The sequence below is a fragment of the Erinaceus europaeus genome, chromosome 2 (assembly GCF_950295315.1).
Source record: "Erinaceus europaeus chromosome 2, mEriEur2.1, whole genome shotgun sequence".
Classification (NCBI taxonomy): domain Eukaryota; kingdom Metazoa; phylum Chordata; class Mammalia; order Eulipotyphla; family Erinaceidae; genus Erinaceus; species Erinaceus europaeus.
The window spans coordinates 137,548,572-137,565,774 of record NC_080163.1 but is presented as its reverse complement, the minus strand read 5'-3'; the positions used below and the strand labels follow the sequence as shown (position 1 = coordinate 137,565,774).

Genomic DNA, 17,203 nt, shown 5'->3' with positions numbered 1-17,203 from the left:
GAACTGAAGGAGGGTGACCCTATGAAAAAAGTCTCCAAGCTGCCTTGGGGTGCTTAGCCTTTGGTCATGACTTTTGAAGAGTCTCCTCCAGCACCTGTTCCCATCACTCAGACATGTTGATGTGGATTGATTCCCCAGAAGCATTTGTTGTAGGTCTGTTCTTTGGAGTGGAAATGTTAATCTCCAGCCTTTCTTTGACTCCCTGAAGCCATCTTTTGTGTTTGCAACACAGCTACAGAAAAGAACAGAGGGAAGCTGATGAGTTGAGGGTTGGATGGCAGCTCTGTGAAAGTGCATCATTACCAGTGAAACAGACCAAAATGGATTTTCTTTGTCGCTGGAGCATGTGACCTGCCAATAATGAGTTAGAGAGATGGGTATCTATGATTTGGGGAAGACCAAAGCTTTATTTTGGCATGGAGTGGCCATTGCAAAAATGGGTCAGTAAAGATGGTGAGACTTAGCTTATTTTCATCTCTGAGCTGAAAGGGTTTTGTCCAACATGGCAAGTGCCCTTGGGATTCAAAGAGGGCAGTTCATGTAGGAGCCAGTGTGCAGGGTTTAATTTATTGGTTAGGCCAGCAGAAGACGGTAAATGCTGCTTGTGTGGTATTCACAGATGGCATTATTTGGGAGGGAGGGTATTTCTTAACAAAGATGGAGAAATTGACCAGACTGGGGTGAGCATTCACCTAGGAAGAGCTGCTTTTGAGTTGAATTCTCACAATGCAGATGCAGCTGCTCCCTGGTAGTAGTTACCAAGACTATACCAACACCCTTGGGCCTGTAGGGTATCACTTGGTGAATTATTTTTTTTTAACACTCTTTCCAGTCCTTCTGTTAGGAGAACTCCTGTTAGTGAGGCTTATTCTTGATTTTTCTGCTAGTGTATTCCCCCAGACACACAGATTATTCACTTGGTACCCTGGGCTGTTGAAAGGTAACTGGAGTCATAGAGACTGGCAGAAAATCAAACATGAGAGTTACACATAGTGTCTTTGACTGGGCAGAAGAAGCTCATCAGATTAAACAGGAATCTGTTTGGTGACCACCAGATTCCAGCTATCAACTCTGGCTTTGTTCAAGGCTCTGCAGAATTAAGTGATTGATTTCTTCCAGTTCTGATAACTGATATTCACTGAACATGAGCTGTAATGGGGACTCAAGAACAGTTTACAAAAGCCAAATGTGATAGATATGAGATGGTCATAAGAGAATCAGTGTTGCTTATGAATGATCAGGAAAACAGAATATAATAAAGGTCTAAACTGAGGGAGGGGGGAATATTCTGACTGAGGGCCAGGGAACCTTCCTGTTCACAGATCCTTTCATTCTGTGTTGGCTTCACCAGGGCTGTGATGGAGACATCTCCTCTGAAAGAGTTCAAAGTGAACAGAGAGCACCAAAACCAAATGAATATAGCTTTTAGCACGAGTCTGCTCCTAAGTCTTTTGTGGACTGTTTTCTTTTCTTTTTAAATATTACTGGAGAGAGATAGCGAGATAGAGAGAGAGAGTGAGAGAAGAGAAGGAGGAGGAGGAGGAAAAAGAGAACTAGGACCTCATGCTCCCACATCCAATGCTCTAGCCTCTACACCACCTCCTGAGTCTCATCTGTGAGCTGTTTTCAGATCCTGGGTTCCATTCTGCTCCTACAGGAGTGGTCCTGTGGGTCCCACCATGTATTGACCCAGGACTTAAAACTCTTTGGGTTTAGGTCCATGACCATGGCCATGTGGCTGAATTCTCTGAGTCCATTTCTTCTTAAAATGAGGTTGGCCTAGATACTCACTCAAGGACTTTCCTACCCTCATTCTGCCCTGCTCCCCAGTAATGATATTGTGTGGAGATGGGCTTCCACAGTGAGTAGTACCAAAGTAGGGGCACAGGCCCAGACCAGCTGGACAGATTCCCTGCTCCCCCACTCACCTCCAGGGGTTAGTATTGACTTTAGTCTTTGACAGAGTACACACAGCAAATCTAGTTCAAAGCAGAAGCTTTGGGGGCTGGGAGCCGTCGCTCACACCCCTCAGATCCCTGGTGGAAGTCTGCCATCTGTGGGACAGTCACATAGCTGTTCTGAGGTAGTGGTAGCTCTGGAACCATTCCAAGAACCATCTTTTCTTTCTTTCCTTTGTCTATTTTTTAAACATTTCTGTGGAGTCATAGATAAGACAGAGAGAGAACACAATCCTGAGGTCAACACTGGGAACTGTCTGATACATGAGGGGAGGGTGCCAGGCTCTCCAGCTCCACTCCTTCCTCAGCCTTCAGTTAGTTCTGAGCTTCTGGAACTTATTTTTTTAAAAAAATATATTTTATTTATTAATGAGAAAGATAGGAGGGGAAAGAAAGAACCAGACATCACTCTGGCACATGTGCTGCTGGGGATCAAACTCAGGGCCTCATGCTTGAGAGTCCAAAGCCTTATCACTGCGCCACCTCCCGGACCACTGTGGAACTGATTTTATCTCCATTCTTTTAATTTTGCCCTGTCATTGTAACAGAAGGCAAACCAGCAGCATCATTTGTCTTCAGGTATTAAATAGATTTGAGGATTCTGGAGCTTCCTGGGAAAAGTAACCCCTCAGATTTAAGATTCTTGCCACTGATTTCACCTCTTGTCCACCTGGAGCCTCTGAGTGAGCATCCCTGCCACCCCTTCAAGGCCCAGAATCACCAAAGAGCAGGTTCTGTCCTGGAGACCAGGTACCCTCCCATGAGCACTCCAGGACCATTCTCAGTATGCCAGTTAAAGGAAACAATACTGAGTAGCCCCAAACACTGCTCTGTCTTGAGTACATGCGTAGGTATCAGAAGAAGATGGGCCATCTAAGTGTCCACAGATGGACGTTTATTTGCACATTTGCTACACAGAGGTTTGGCAGGGATGTGAGAGTTTTAGAACACAGCTTTTGGGGCTGGGAATGTAACTCAGTGGTGGAGTGCATGCTTTGCATGTATGAGACCCTGGGCTTGATTCTAGCACAAACCCCCACCCCCTAGAGGAATACAACTTTGTCTTTGGGCAAGAGAGAAGGCGAGGGTGTGGATACATGGGCTCTGTGGTGCAGAGCATTGATCAGAGAGGTGTGATCTAGCATCTCCCGCCCTGCACCAACCCTGCTTGAGGGATAGAGGTGCTAGGTTTGGCTGCATCCAGTGGACAAAGCAGTTGCCCAGTTGGAGACCAGCCAGCCACAAGGGACTGGGGTAGGCGCTGGGATGGAGGGGAAGGCTGACCGGGGCTTCACTTTGCACACAGCTGGATTCAATTAAGCTTCTGGTCTCAGCTGGTTTCAGTTGCTCCCACTCCTTGTAGACATAACACTCCCTTCCCTCCACTACCCACCCAGACAATGTTCTATCTTGGGCTAAAAGCTCTCCCATTCTCCCCAACAGGGAAAAATCCTCTTTATCAGTTCTTTCTCTTTTTCTTTCTTTGGTTCATCCTTCCTTCTTTCCTTTCACCACTGACAAGTATGTGTGAGCCTTGATTTTGCAGATTATACTTCTCTACCAGGTTGTTGGAGATGGAGACAGGAAGAAGTTCAGACCTAGAAGTGGGGGCCAATAGGGAAAGAAATTGGCCTCTAGATTGCCCAGACTGAACATCTTTTTTTCTTTCTCCCTGCCTGGCAGAGAAGAGACAGGACAATGGACGGGTGTATTACGTGAACCATAACACACGTACTACCCAGTGGGAAGACCCTCGGACCCAAGGGTAAGGAATTGGGCTGGGAGGGGCCAGGCCAGGGACCTGCTGATATTCTGGGACCTTTAGCCTCACTCATGGGACCTAAGACCCTGGTGATAGAATGCTTCCCTTATGGGAGCATGAAAGAGGCTCCCTTGGTTGACCTTCCTGGTGGATACAGAGTGACAGGCCTATGTTGCCAGTATCTCTGACTTCTGAAGGATTGATGGACACCCCCAGCACTCTGTAGACTCTGTCCCTCTCAGAAACTAGTCTGGAACTGACTGGGATAGTAGATGCTTCAAGGTTATTGGTAGCCACTGAACTCTGGCCATCTACTCAAACCCAAGAAGTGACTTCTCCTTGTGGTAGAATAGAAATCAGGGCCTAGGTGGGTCCAGGTATGTTTACCCCAACCCGAAGGGGTCTGTGGGACCTGGGTAAAAGCAGATAAAAAAGCTAATTTGGGGGACTCCAGCCTCCTAGCCATTGAGAGCTAGCAAGGGAGACAGGCCCCTAATCCCTAATCCCTTATTCCTTGTGTTTCTAGAATGATCCAGGAGCCAGCTCTGCCCCCAGGGTGGGAGATGAAGTACACCAGTGAGGGGGTACGCTACTTTGTGGACCATAATACTCGCACCACCACCTTTAAGGATCCTCGCCCAGGATTTGAGTCTGGGTAAGGACCTTCCATGGGGACATCATTGTGTTGGCTCAGCTGGACTGACTCAACTGCTCCTACTGCCCCCTACTGGCCAATGTTAATGTCACATTACTGGGGAAGGGGAGGCAAGGAATCCTAAAACTAGAGGCCTGACTGTATTTCTTTTTATACCTCACATCTAAAGAGGATGCTAATACTAGTCACTTCCTTCCTTTGACGCCTTTACTTGTCTTTAGGTGAATATTGTATGTTTTCTTTAGGGCTATAGAAAAGTTTTTTATTATTATGACTTAATCACAGTTTATCTATGAGGAAAGTTGTTGGCTTTTGAGAAAGCACTAATCCCAGAACATCTTTGCTCTTCCTAGGACAAAGCAAGGTTCTCCTGGTGCCTATGATCGAAGTTTTCGGTGGAAGTATCACCAGTTCCGTTTCCTTTGCCATGTAAGATCTAGTACTGAGAACTCCCTATGTGAGTAGAGTCATTTCAGCATGATTTCTCATGCTGGCTCCATGTCTTATGTGGGATGGACTAGTCCCTTAGCCCAAGCAGTTGTTGTCTCCTGCTTGGTGTTATCTTTAGGAAGTCAGCTTCCATTTCTAAGGGCCTAAGGCCTCCCGTGCTGGCCTAGGGAGTGGGGGAACCTGTTCATATGGACAGGAGACACCACTAAGGCCACCATCTGAAGTTTCATCTGTATTTTCCTCTTCTTTTCAGTCCAATGCCCTCCCCAGCCACGTGAAGATCAGCGTTTCCAGGCAGACACTTTTTGAAGATTCTTTCCAACAGGTTAGAGAATAGTCCTAGTGTCTATTAGTAGGAACAAGTAGAAGCTCCCTGCTACCATCTTGTTTTCTGGCATGTGACCTGTTAAGTTCACAAGTTAAGAGTCCCTAGGGCAAGGGCCTTGGTAACTGTTACCTACTGAAGAGCAAACCTTGGAGTCCTCTCCCCACCCACCCCTACCCTTGTCTTCTGCCTGTGTGGTAGGGAGAATAGCAGGCTGGGCACTGTGCTCTGTCTCCCCAGATTATGAACATGAAGCCGTATGACTTGCGCCGCCGGCTCTACATCATCATGCGCGGTGAGGAGGGCCTGGACTATGGAGGCATTGCTAGGTGAGCTCAGCACCCTTGGAAGGCTGTGCCACACCCCACTTCCCCAGTTTACAGACCCTCGACTGGAGAACTGCTTCCTCTTCACTCGGATGGGCTCCCAGAACTCTCAGACATCTGCAGGAGTGGGCACAGCCAGTGCAAACGGATGTGGGAAGAAGCCTCCAGGGGTCCCCTGTTGGACTAGAATTTAACCCTTTAGTTATTGGGTAATGGGAAGGCTGGGGGCTCCTGGGAAAGGTGTTCAATGTACACAGTTCTTTTACCAACCAATATGCTATTATTCCCACACTTTAACTAGTTCTCTACTCCAGTAGGATATGGCTAAATATCATGCCATGTGGTGACCCAGTCAGGTCAACCCTGGACTTCTCTTTCTCTTGAGGGAGGCAGCCAGAGCAGGTTGAGTGAGTTGTGTAAGTGTGTCCCTGACACATATGATGAGCTGTGTGTGTCATAATCCAAAGGGCCTCGATGTCCATACTTTGTGGGATCTGTTTGCACATGGTTAATTTTTTTTAAGGCTGATATTACCCTGAATGAGCACAAATCATTATCTTGCTCTCACCCTAGTCCCTCTACAAAAGTCACTAAATTCTTTTGTAAAATATTGACCTGAATGGTGGGTCCCAATGGCCGTGGCAGGGAGAAGGAGCATCTTGGCCTGCGGTGATCGCTCAGTCTGCTGACCTCTCACAGAGTGGGGACATCTTCTTGCTTGGTGTTGGGTTAAATTGCTTCTGGTCTTCTGTTCACTGGTGGCGTTGCCCACTGTGTTGGCCCCTGTGGATCAATTGCTCTTTCTTCCCACGGTGACCTCCTTTCCAGGCTCTGCTTGGTGGGCTTCTGGTGTGGCTCCTGCCCTGTGTGTGTCTGTCTCTCTGTGTCCTGCCAGTGGTTTTACCCTATGGTAGGTTACGTCATGCTGTTCTACCACAGGGTAGAACCACGGACAGGATACCGGGGCACCCTCTGCATCGAAGAACTTCTCATCTGCCCGGCCACAAACATCCCAGCAGCCAGGGACTTACCCCCTTTAAAAATCTCCCTGCTGGTTTATTTCAAGCTGGAAAGGACTCTAGCTTGAGACTTATACCTAGGGTACAAAGAGATGCCAAGACGTGGGTGTTGGTTCAGAGAAATATGTGGGAGCACGGGGAAAAGGAATGGTGGTGGAGCTTGGGACAAGCGGAGGACAAAGTGCAAGAAAAGTGAGATGTAAGTGGTATAGTTGGTGGGGCTGAGGTTTATAATCAGCAGTTTGGATTCTTAAGTTCTTGTAGCAGGAGTTAGGAATGCATTACCATATATTCATATTACACCACCTACTTAGGTAGGCTGGAAGCAGGGTGGCTGCTGTTTATACTGTACCTTTGCAAAATTTAGAAAAAGATACCCTTTACAAGTTCCATGTTGGACAATGGTTATAATATCCTATTTTCATCAGAAGGGGAAAAATGGCTTGACAACTACTTTCAGGAAAATCGTTTACATAAACATGAAAAGTTGATAATACTTTGACATAGACATCTTTTGCAGTGCACAGCCAGCACAACAGTGTATGGTCACCCCAGGGTGCAAGGAGCCGTTCTGCCATTAAAGCTCTGGATATAGGGTACAAACTCCCAGGATGTACCACCTAGGAGTCAACACACACATGTGTACACAGATGTCTTTTTGAGTATCATCCTTAACTGCAGCAGTAGGCTGGCTCATCCTTAGACTGATGCTGTTCTGCTCTGGTGCTGAACCTAGTGGGGTTGAACTGCCTTCAGACCAATTGGAGGAAGACAGCAGAGGAGAGTCATCTCTCCAGTGCATGTGTGCAGGAAATGACCCATTAGTCTTGTGTTTTTCTTCTCTCACAGAGAGTGGTTTTTCCTCCTGTCCCACGAGGTGCTCAACCCCATGTATTGTTTATTTGAATACGCCGGAAAGAACAATTACTGCCTGCAAATCAACCCTGCCTCTTCTATCAACCCTGACCACCTCACCTACTTCCGCTTCATTGGCAGGTTCATTGCCATGGTAAGAATCACTGCCATGAGCTTCCAGCCAGGGCTGGCCAGGCCCTACACAACAGCAGTCCCTCAGACTGGCTCCTCACTATGAACTCCCACCCCCTAGTAGAGCTCCTAACTAGAAATGCAAAGAGCAAGAGTGGGGCAGTAGTGCAGTGGGTTAAGCACATGTGGTGCAGAGTGCAAGGACTGGTGTAAGAATCCTGGTTCGAGCCCCCAGCTTCCCACCTGCAGGGAGTTCGCTTCACAAGCGGTGAAGCATGTCTGCAGGTGTCTATCCTTCTATCCCTCTCTCTGTCTTCCCCTCCTCTCTCCATTTCTCTCTGTCCTATCCAACAATGACAACATCAATAATAACAACAATAACTACAACAATAAAAAAAAATAGTGGTCCGGGAGGTGGTGCAGTGGCTGAGGCACTAGACTCTCAAGCATGAATGAGGTCCTGAGTTCGATCCCCGGCAGCACATGTACCAGAGTGATAGCTGGTTCTTTCTCTCCTCCTATCTTTCTCATGAATAAATAAATAAATTCTTTTAAAAAATAAATAAATAAATGCAAAGAGCTAGAGATGGTTCTTAAGAGAGTACAGCCCTTTCTCAGAGGTCACCCCAGAGGCCTTGAGAGGGTTTCTGTGAGCCGATTCCTGTAGGAATTTTTTTTTCTTATGTTTCCCTTACTGTCCTTTATTCTTTTTTTATTTTCTTAGTTATTTACAAAATTACAGAATAGAGCATGGGTACAATTCCATACCATGCCTACCACCAATAGTTCTGGGTCCCTATTCCCTACACTGGAAATTGCAGTGGTTCTCCCAAGGTCACAGATATGGGTTGACTGTTATTTCTATGTCTGTCTGTCTGCCCAGTTTTTCTATGGTCCTGCCTTCTCTTCCTTTTTAAATTGTACCTACACCTATTATTACTTCTGAATGTCTTTTCTTCCTCTTCTTTCTCTGAGTCCTGATAGAATTGGGTTTCAGAGTCCTCTAGTCATCTTCCCCTAACATTTCTTCTCCTCTGAGAGTATGGACAAAAATTATTTTTGGGGTGCAGAAGGTAGGAATTCTGGCTTCTATAATTGCTTCTCCACTGGACACGGGCGCTGGCAGGTTAATCCACACCCCCAGCCTGTTTCTATCTTTCCCTAGTGGGGTAGGGCTCTGGAGTGGTGAGGTTCTTGGACATAATGGTAAGGTCATCTGCCCAGGGAAATCAGGATGAAATCATAGTAGCATTTGTAACTTTGTGACTTAAAGGTAGTAAGTTATGAGATAGGATAAAATGTTTAATAAATAGGAACCCAAGGAGTCGGGCGGTAGCGCAGCGGGCTAAGCACAGGTGGTGCAAAGTGTAAGGGCCAGTGTAAGGATCCCGGTTCGAGCCTCCGGCTCCCCACCTGCAGGGGAGTCACTTCACAGGCAGTGCAGGTGTCTTATCTTTCTCTCCCGGTCTCTGTCTTCCCCTTCTTTCTCCATTTCTCTCTGTCCTATCCAAGAACGACATTAATAGCAACACGATAACTACAACAAGGACAACAAAAGGGAATAAATAAATAAATATTAAAAAATAGGAACCCAAAAGTATGAGTAGAGCCAGTAAGAATAGGGACTTTAGGGTGGTAAGAAGCTAGGAAGTCTATTTTAGGTATGTTCCTAGGAGCCCATAACTTTAGTGATTTTTTTTTTTTTTTGAGCTTGATAGTTAACATGGAAGTGGGCTAAAAATATTGTCTGGGAAGGTGGAGGCAAAGTTGAGAATAGAACTAAAAAGCTGGGTTAGGGCAAAGAGTAGCTCCTAAACTTGAAGAGACTATATAAATACAATTAACTGTTTACCCCATTGGTCTGATCCAGCATCCATTTATATTCATATTTGGCACAAGAGCCTGTATAACCTTTGAGTCCCTGCCTGTTTGAGCTCGTAGTCTGTGGTTACAGTTGGAAACATTCTAGGCTGCACTCGTTTCAGGATCAGTCTTCCTTGAGTGGCAAAGTAGAATGACGTAGCCTCCCTCCAGAAAATGGGGCAATCCCTTCAGTAGCTTTTTTTCTCACCTTTTTTTTTTTTTTTAAAAAAACTGTATTATCTTTATTTATTTATTGGAAAGAGACAGTCAGATATCCAGAGGGAAGGGAATGATAGAGAGAGGGAGAGAGACAGAGAGAGATCTGCAGCCCTGCTTCACCACTCATGAAGCTTTCCCCCTACAGGTGGGGACTGGGGGCTCGAACCCGGGTCCCTGTGCATTGTAACACGTGTACTCAACCAGGTGCGCCACCACCCAGCCCCTGTGTGTAGCTTTAACTGCCCACCTGCTGCCCACTTCTGGAATATGTCACCCTCTGTCACAAGCCATTGGTGGGAACATTTTGGGGAATATTCAATTGAAACACTTGGGTCTTCAGGAAGGGGATTTAAGAGACTCCACTATCTTAGAAAAGAACTTATACTGGTTGGTAGAAGACGGAGGCATCTGTCAGATGGTGGGTAGACATAAGTAAGGAAAATCACAGCGTCTTTATTTGTCTAGAAATGGGAACATCTTTATTTATCTAGTGTACTCTATTGAGTATTTCATCATGAGTGTGAAAAAACAGGATTGGGGAGTAGGAGCCTGTGATTACTACAGTTCTGCCGCAGTGCAGTGGGGATACTTCACAGCTCACTTTCCCTGCTTCTCCCTGACTTCCCAAGTGCTCTGCCTGCTCCCCCTTGTAGGAAGACCTAAGAACCTATGACTAAATAAGTCCTTTCCCTTCATCTGGAAATTCTTAGCTGCAGTTCAGGGCTCAGAAAGTAGGCACATTCTTCTCAGATCCAGAGACCTGCTTGGCCCAGCAGCCAACAGGACAGACCAACAAACCCCTAGACTATTACTCACCAAATGGCCCACCAGTTCCTGGTGTCCAAGGCATCTATATTATTTTTGGCTGCCTCTGATGTCCAACTCTTGGATGCCAGTGAGTCTTGGCAATCACTTCGAACTGTATTGAGTGTCTTTTCTAGGAGAGCAGACAGATCTCTGCTGGAGCACAGTACTGGGCCTGGGTTCCTGAGTAGCGTCAACCTGCTCACTGCCCCAGGGTCTGCAGGGGCCACAAGAGTCTGTCCCAAGTTTCCAGTCTGGACAAAGAGTTTTTTTTCTCTCTCTCACTTTCTTTCTTCTTTTCTTCCTTCCTCCTCTCTTTCCTTCCTTCCTTCCTTCCTTCCTTCCTTCCTTCCTTTTAAATCTAATATATATATATATTGCCCACGAGGGTTATTGCTGGGATTCAGTGCCTGCATGATGAATCTACCACTGTTAGAGGCCATTCCTACCCTTACCTCCTTTATTTTTCCTCCCTATTCTTTATTTGACAGGACAGAGAGAAATTGAGAGAGGTGAGGAGATAGAGATGGAGAAGGAAAGATAGACACCTGTAGACCTGCTTCAACACTTGTGAAGTGTACACCCTGTAGGTGGGGAGCGGGGGCTCGAACCCTGGTCTTGCACTTGGTGATATGTGCACTTAACTAGGTGCACCACCGCCTGGCCCCCTACCCCTAAGTCTTCTTTCCTAAACACTACCTCTGTATCCTCAGGCTCACTAGGTGCACAGGTGTATTGAGGACATAATAAACTTCTTTTCGATGTCTGCTCCTTCCATAGGCTCTGTATCATGGAAAGTTCATTGACACTGGTTTTACCCTCCCTTTCTACAAGCGAATGCTCAACAAGAGACCAACCCTCAAAGACCTGGAATCCATTGACCCTGAGTTCTACAACTCTATCATCTGGATTAAGTGAGCCTCCTGCTAAGCCCCACACTGGGAGGAGAGGGCTTTAGTTGAGGAGTAGGTACTAATAGCCTTCGTCTTCTCTGCTGGGGGGTTCCCCCACTGCCTCCCTCAATAGGAAAGTTCTGGAATTCTCTCCTTATGTCAGGGAGAGGGCCCGTGCCAGTGCTCTACTTGTTGAGTTACCTGTGTGTCCTTTTGTTCTGTGGGCAGAAAAAGTGAGCAGTAGAGCAGGATCTAGGGAAAGTCCTTCTCAGATCCTCCCTCTTGGTCTCTGTCCCCCAGAGAAAACAACCTAGAAGAATGTGGCCTTGAGCTGTATTTCATCCAGGACATGGAGATCCTGGGCAAAGTGACTACACATGAACTGAAGGAAGGTGGTGAGAACATCCGAGTGACTGAGGAGAATAAGGAAGAATATATCATGTGAGTTCCAAGTGCTGGGGAGCCAGGACGTCAGGGCAGAGGGGACCTGAGACACAACAAACTGTGAAACAGCTGGCCATAGAGAGAGGGTTACTCATTCCTGTCTCTGGGGCATCTTCTTGTCAGTCCCCCATGTGTGAGTCATAGGTCAAGGATCACAAGAACCATTTCCATGGACTTTAGATGACTTTTTCAGGCCAGTCACATGCTGACTAGCACTTGGGCAGCAGAACCCTGGCCCATTCTGCCTCTCTGTTGTTCACATTTTCCCTAGCGGCCAACTTGAAGACTACAGAGCTTAATTGCTTTGAAGAGGCATGAAATGTATATATCTCCCTCTTCTTTCTCCCTAAATGAAAGAATTTGTGTTTTGTGTTCTTAAATTCACTATTTTTTTTGTGTCTTCACATGGAAATTCTCCTATGTTTGTTGGTTTTCCCTTTAATGTTCACATGTCTCAAGCTCAGTCAATGATTGGGGGCCAGGCGGGGCCTGCTGAGGAGGAGGAGGAGGTTTCAGACTCTGTTCTCTCTACATTACTGTGAGTGATAATAGTCTGTGGCCTGGAACTGTTAGCAGGCTAGATGTCTGATTGTTTGCTATAATGCTCACAACCCTGAGCTGTGCCTGAGTGGTAGGTTTTGGGCTCCAGTGATGGCCTGTCTTTGCCTCTAGGCTGCTGACTGACTGGCGTTTCACTAGGGGTGTGGAGGAGCAGACCAAAGCTTTTCTGGATGGCTTTAATGAGGTGGCCCCGCTGGAATGGCTGCGCTACTTTGATGAGAAAGAGCTAGAGGTGAGAACTGAGGTTTTGGGGACCTTGAACTTCTTGGGTGATCTTGTAGTTTGGCAAAATCTCACCAGTAAAATTCCACATTTTCCCAGTACTACAGCAGTAGCCCTTTCTCCCTCCTCTTTGGGGCTCATATTTAGAGTGGATCCACATTTAAAACACACGTTATCTATGTTACTGAGTAGCCTGTGTCCAGAAAGTGGATCACCTTATAGAACACAGGACTTGCATGTTGGAAGCCTCAAGTTTGGTGCCTGGCACCACATATACCAGAAGGTTGTTTCAATCTTCCTCTTTCTCCTGCAAAATAAACTGATATTAGGAGAAAAAAAAGTTAATATGAGCTAAGGATATAGCTCAGCATTAGAGCACAGAACTAGCATGCATGAGGACCTTGGTTCAGTCCCCATTACTGCATTTTTCAAAGCTGAGTGGTACTCCGGTCTCTTTCACACACAAAATAAATGAATAGATCATTGCTTTAAAAAAAATCTGCCAACAAAAAATAGAAATGTTTGGAACAATTTCGCCTACTAGTGAGTGGATGAGGGGCTTGGGGTTGGGGTTGGGGTGCTGGGTGGCTGACAGCCTTCCCTTGCAGCTGATGCTGTGCGGCATGCAGGAGATAGACATGAGTGACTGGCAGAAGAACACCATCTACCGACATTACACCAAGAACAGCAAGCAGATCCAGTGGTTCTGGCAGGTGGGTCCTGGGACCCTTGTCCTCAGGGGCAAGGCAAAGTGTTGGCAGAGTGAGTAGCGCAGCAAAGGAGATGAGACCTAGTTAGACTGCAAACTCAAGGGTACTTATTGTGTTACCACCTTTGACACTCTCTCTGCCACCCTCACCCCCTCCCCCTTTGCAAAAGAAACAGAAATATTGAAAACAGATATTGGATGGCATGAGAATACTGGGTCCCAGGTACCCCTGGACTAGTGGGAACATGCTGCAAACATAGCCTCTTAGTGTGGCTTTGAGGTTTTCCAGGTTAGTGTCTATCACCCTTACCCAACCTAGGCATAGTGTGCTCAGCCTCAAAGGGGGGGCCCAGTTGGGTGGGAAGTTACAGGTTGGGGCCAAGTTCTGGATCAGGTAGGGGCCTGACCCACCTGTCCCTCATGGGCCTCCAGGTTGTGAAGGAGATGGACAATGAGAAGAGGATCCGGCTGCTGCAGTTTGTCACAGGGACCTGCCGCCTGCCTGTTGGGGGGTTCGCTGAGCTCATTGGTATGCTTTTCCTTGCACTATTGGCTGTCCCCTTGGATGGGGACAAGGACTGGAATTGATCTGTCTGTGTGTGGGGTGGCTGGCATGGAGGACCTGTGCTTCAGAAGGGACATAGCTGTCTTCTATGTTGTTTTTGTGTTTGTATCTGACTAACAGGTAGCAACGGACCACAGAAATTTTGTATTGACAAGGTTGGCAAGGAAACCTGGCTGCCCAGAAGTCACACCTGGTGAGCTTGCTATTTTTTAAAAATATATTTATTTATTTATTTATTTATTTATTCCCTTTTGTTGCCCTTGTTTTATTGTTTTAGTCGTTGTTGGATAGGACAGAGAGAAATGGAGAGAGGAGGGGAAGACAGAGAGGAGGAGAGAAAGACACCTGCAGACCTGCTTTACCACTTGTGAAGCGACTCCCCTGCAGGTGGGGAGCCAGGGGCTCAAACCGGGATCCTTAAACTGGTCCTTGTACTTCGTGCCATGTGCGCTTAACCTGCTGCACTACTGCCCAACTCTCGAGCTTGCTGGTTTTAGTGGGAGGTAACCTGAACCTCACAGATCAAATGAACTATAAAGGCGGCCCAGTATGAGGGAGACTTTGGGGCCTTGACTTCCTTTGCATTATCCTGGAGTTTTAAATTAAAGCAAAGGGATCATGATCTGCCCAAGCTGCCTCTGCCTGGCCTTTCTGATCTTTGAAAAGTTGGAGCAGCAGTTATAGGCCTAGCAATGTAGCAGATATTAAATGAGGAAGCACTCATGACTGAGGAAATGGGCCAGCATATAGTGCATGAGTTTCATTCTTGAGGCCCAGAGTTCAGTCCCTGGCATTGTATATACAGTGGCTGAACTTCACTCTGTGCTCTATCTTTTGAAATAAATAAAGACCTTAAGTGTTGAAACACTCTATTCCAGTAGACAAAGCATAATTGCCCCAAGTAACCTCCTGCCAAATCACCCACTTTCTTGGCTACCTCGCCTCCTTCCTTAAGCCCTCCATGGCCCAAGTACCCTGAAGCATTAAAACATAATAGAGCAAGACCCTTGAGCACCTTGTGACTGGCTGCTGAGGTGACACTACAGTCTGTGAGCTCCTCTGCGGCCAGGTTAGGACTGGGCTGACCACCCCATGCCTACACTTTGCCTTCCTCTCTCCACAGTTTCAACCGCCTGGATCTCCCACCATACAAGAGCTATGAACAGTTGAAGGAGAAACTGCTGTATGCCATTGAGGAGACTGAGGGCTTTGGACAGGAGTAACTTAGGCTGCCCACTCCCAAGCCCCCCAGCACACATGTAGTCATGAGTCCTTCCCTCCTGAGAGGCCGCTACAGATGGTGACTACAGATGGTGTGGGGCTGTCATCACACTGGGGGGCAGCAGAGCGTGACTCCATGAGGCCTTATCCACCCCCACCCCCACCCCCCACCCCCGTTGGTGACAGTCTGGAATAAAGTCCCCATGTCACCTTTGGCCCCATCACCCATTGCAAAGTTTAGAGGACCTACCCTCTCTGCAGAGCTCTCCTTCCTTCTCTCCTTAGACCAACACTAGGTATGTGTGAGTATGCAACAGGGAGGTTCCCTCTGTAAAAAGGGGACACTGGAAGCTCTGGGCTTCACCAGCTAGTTAGAAGAAGGAGGAGATGGGCTGCTCAAGAAGGGGAGGGACTGCTTAGGGTAGCTGTTTTAGATTGAGGAGGCCCAGGATCTTTGCCAGTAAAAGTGGTTCTGTTATAAATAGAACTTTCCTATTATCTGTATAAAACAAAGGCCTGAGAGAGAGGAGCTCTTTCTGCAACAAGAACTCTGGACTCAGGTCTCCCACTTCTCCACCAGAAAGGCCCCAGTTGTGGGGGCTAAGCATCAGGACCCTCCCTGTTCAGTGCTGCCAGTTGGTCCTTTCCAGCAAATAAAAGGTCCTATGTATCAGCTGCTTGGGTGTCAGTGGGATAGAGACAGCAAACTCCCTCAGACTTTCTTTTCCCTTTGACATGAACTCAAAACATTTCTTGTGTAGAGTTGCCTTTTGTTTTGTTGTTGGTATGCTGCTGTCAGTTTCTCCTATGAAGCTGGGGTACCAGGCATTGCTGGGACCTTGAGGGGAACCAGCACCACTGGTCCAAGAATTTTACAAACTTCTGCTCCTTTTCAGAACCTGGTTAGCAGTTTTGTGGCTCAGGCAGACCTGACCCAGCAACTCAGTCTTACAGGTGCTTGGTCCTGGAGCTATGATGGATAGGGAAGGTGGTGATGTCCTCAGTGCCACCCAGCCTTCTGCCTTTAGTAGAGACGTACTCCTTTTGCTAGATGTAATGACCTAGGCAACATCAAGGGATGGACCACATGGGCTCCAGGTGGGCCCATCATCCCCACTGAGGATGAAATGCATTAGCTAGCAGAAGGGTCCTGAGCAACTGTCACAGGCTGACTTGATTTCTGGGCCTCCCTTCAACCTTGAGGTAGCATCTTGCTATGTTCCCCTTCCTTCAAAGGAGAACTGTTCCTGTGGGATGCTTGTGGTGATGGGGGCTGACTCCCCACTCCAGGCCCCCATGCTCTAGCATTGAACACTAGCTGAAGACTAATCTGAGTGAGCATCCTAGGACCCCAGCCAGACCCCCAGGTGGTCATGGGGCCTTCTGGAGTTATAGGGACAGGCTTGCCCTCCATATCTTCTCCTGTCCTCTGTTCCCAGCCCTAGGTGGGATAAAGCTGTCTGCTCTGTGGTGTGTGCTGATTCAGGTGGCTCAACTCACCAGACCACATCCTTTTTTTCTTCCTTCTGACTGCTATGCTTTCCTGAAACACCCCTGTCACGTGGGGTGGGAAGAGGTAGGGGTGTAAGCTGCCATGTGGGGGTGGAGTCTGGAAGTCACAGGCTTCAGGGTGTTCAGAGTGTCCGTGTGTGTGTGTGTGTGTGTGTGTGTGTGTGTGTGTGTGTGTGTTTGTACATACATGTATTATAACTGAGGTGTCTGTATGGAATGCCCTTTGGTAGCCCTGGGTCGGTCACCAGATTGTTTTGTAATGCCCACCCTTTGCCTCGGCATTGCCAGTTTCTTGTGCAATAAACAATCAGCAGCTGCAGGTGGCATCGGCATGGATATCTGTCATCTCCATCATACTGACAAGTTCTCTGGGCTGCCCAGATCCTCCAGGGTGAAGCAGAGGAGGGTGTCCTGTGACTTCATGGTTTTGAGAAGTGGTGTGTGATTATGCAGCCAGAACCTATGGCTATAGCTTGAGTGGTCTTGGGAGAGCAGCTGCTTGGGACAGTGTTCTGGGAAGTGATTCACTTAAGAAACATTTACTAAGGTGTGTTAAGTTCCATGTTGATAGAGGGAAACCCCAAGATGAGCTCATGGTCATATGAAAGCCTATACCATCCACTTTTCAACACTTAAAGGCACAAAGATGACACAGATCACCACACTAAAGAACCTTGTTGCATCTGACACAGAAATATCTTTGTCACA

General features: G+C 47.3%; 1 protein-coding gene across 2 annotated transcripts in view; it reads left to right on the top strand.

Moving 5' to 3' along the window:
- Nucleotides 1–16,814, top strand: part of WWP2 (WW domain containing E3 ubiquitin protein ligase 2) — a 191,561-nt gene extending 174,747 nt beyond the window's left edge. For both annotated transcript variants that reach the window (XM_007524578.3, XM_060185261.1), the window contains 13 exons: nt 3,642–3,723; nt 4,247–4,375; nt 4,729–4,804; nt 5,079–5,150; nt 5,391–5,479; nt 7,345–7,504; nt 11,149–11,282; nt 11,562–11,702; nt 12,378–12,498; nt 13,097–13,201; nt 13,630–13,726; nt 13,883–13,955; nt 14,886–16,814. In XM_007524578.3, the coding sequence (XP_007524640.1) occupies nt 3,642–3,723; nt 4,247–4,375; nt 4,729–4,804; nt 5,079–5,150; nt 5,391–5,479; nt 7,345–7,504; nt 11,149–11,282; nt 11,562–11,702; nt 12,378–12,498; nt 13,097–13,201; nt 13,630–13,726; nt 13,883–13,955; nt 14,886–14,985 (1,379 nt within the window). In that variant the 3' untranslated portion in view covers nt 14,986–16,814. The remainder of the gene's footprint in view (nt 1–3,641; nt 3,724–4,246; nt 4,376–4,728; nt 4,805–5,078; nt 5,151–5,390; nt 5,480–7,344; nt 7,505–11,148; nt 11,283–11,561; nt 11,703–12,377; nt 12,499–13,096; nt 13,202–13,629; nt 13,727–13,882; nt 13,956–14,885) is intronic.
- Nucleotides 16,815–17,203: the final 389 nt, after the last annotated feature.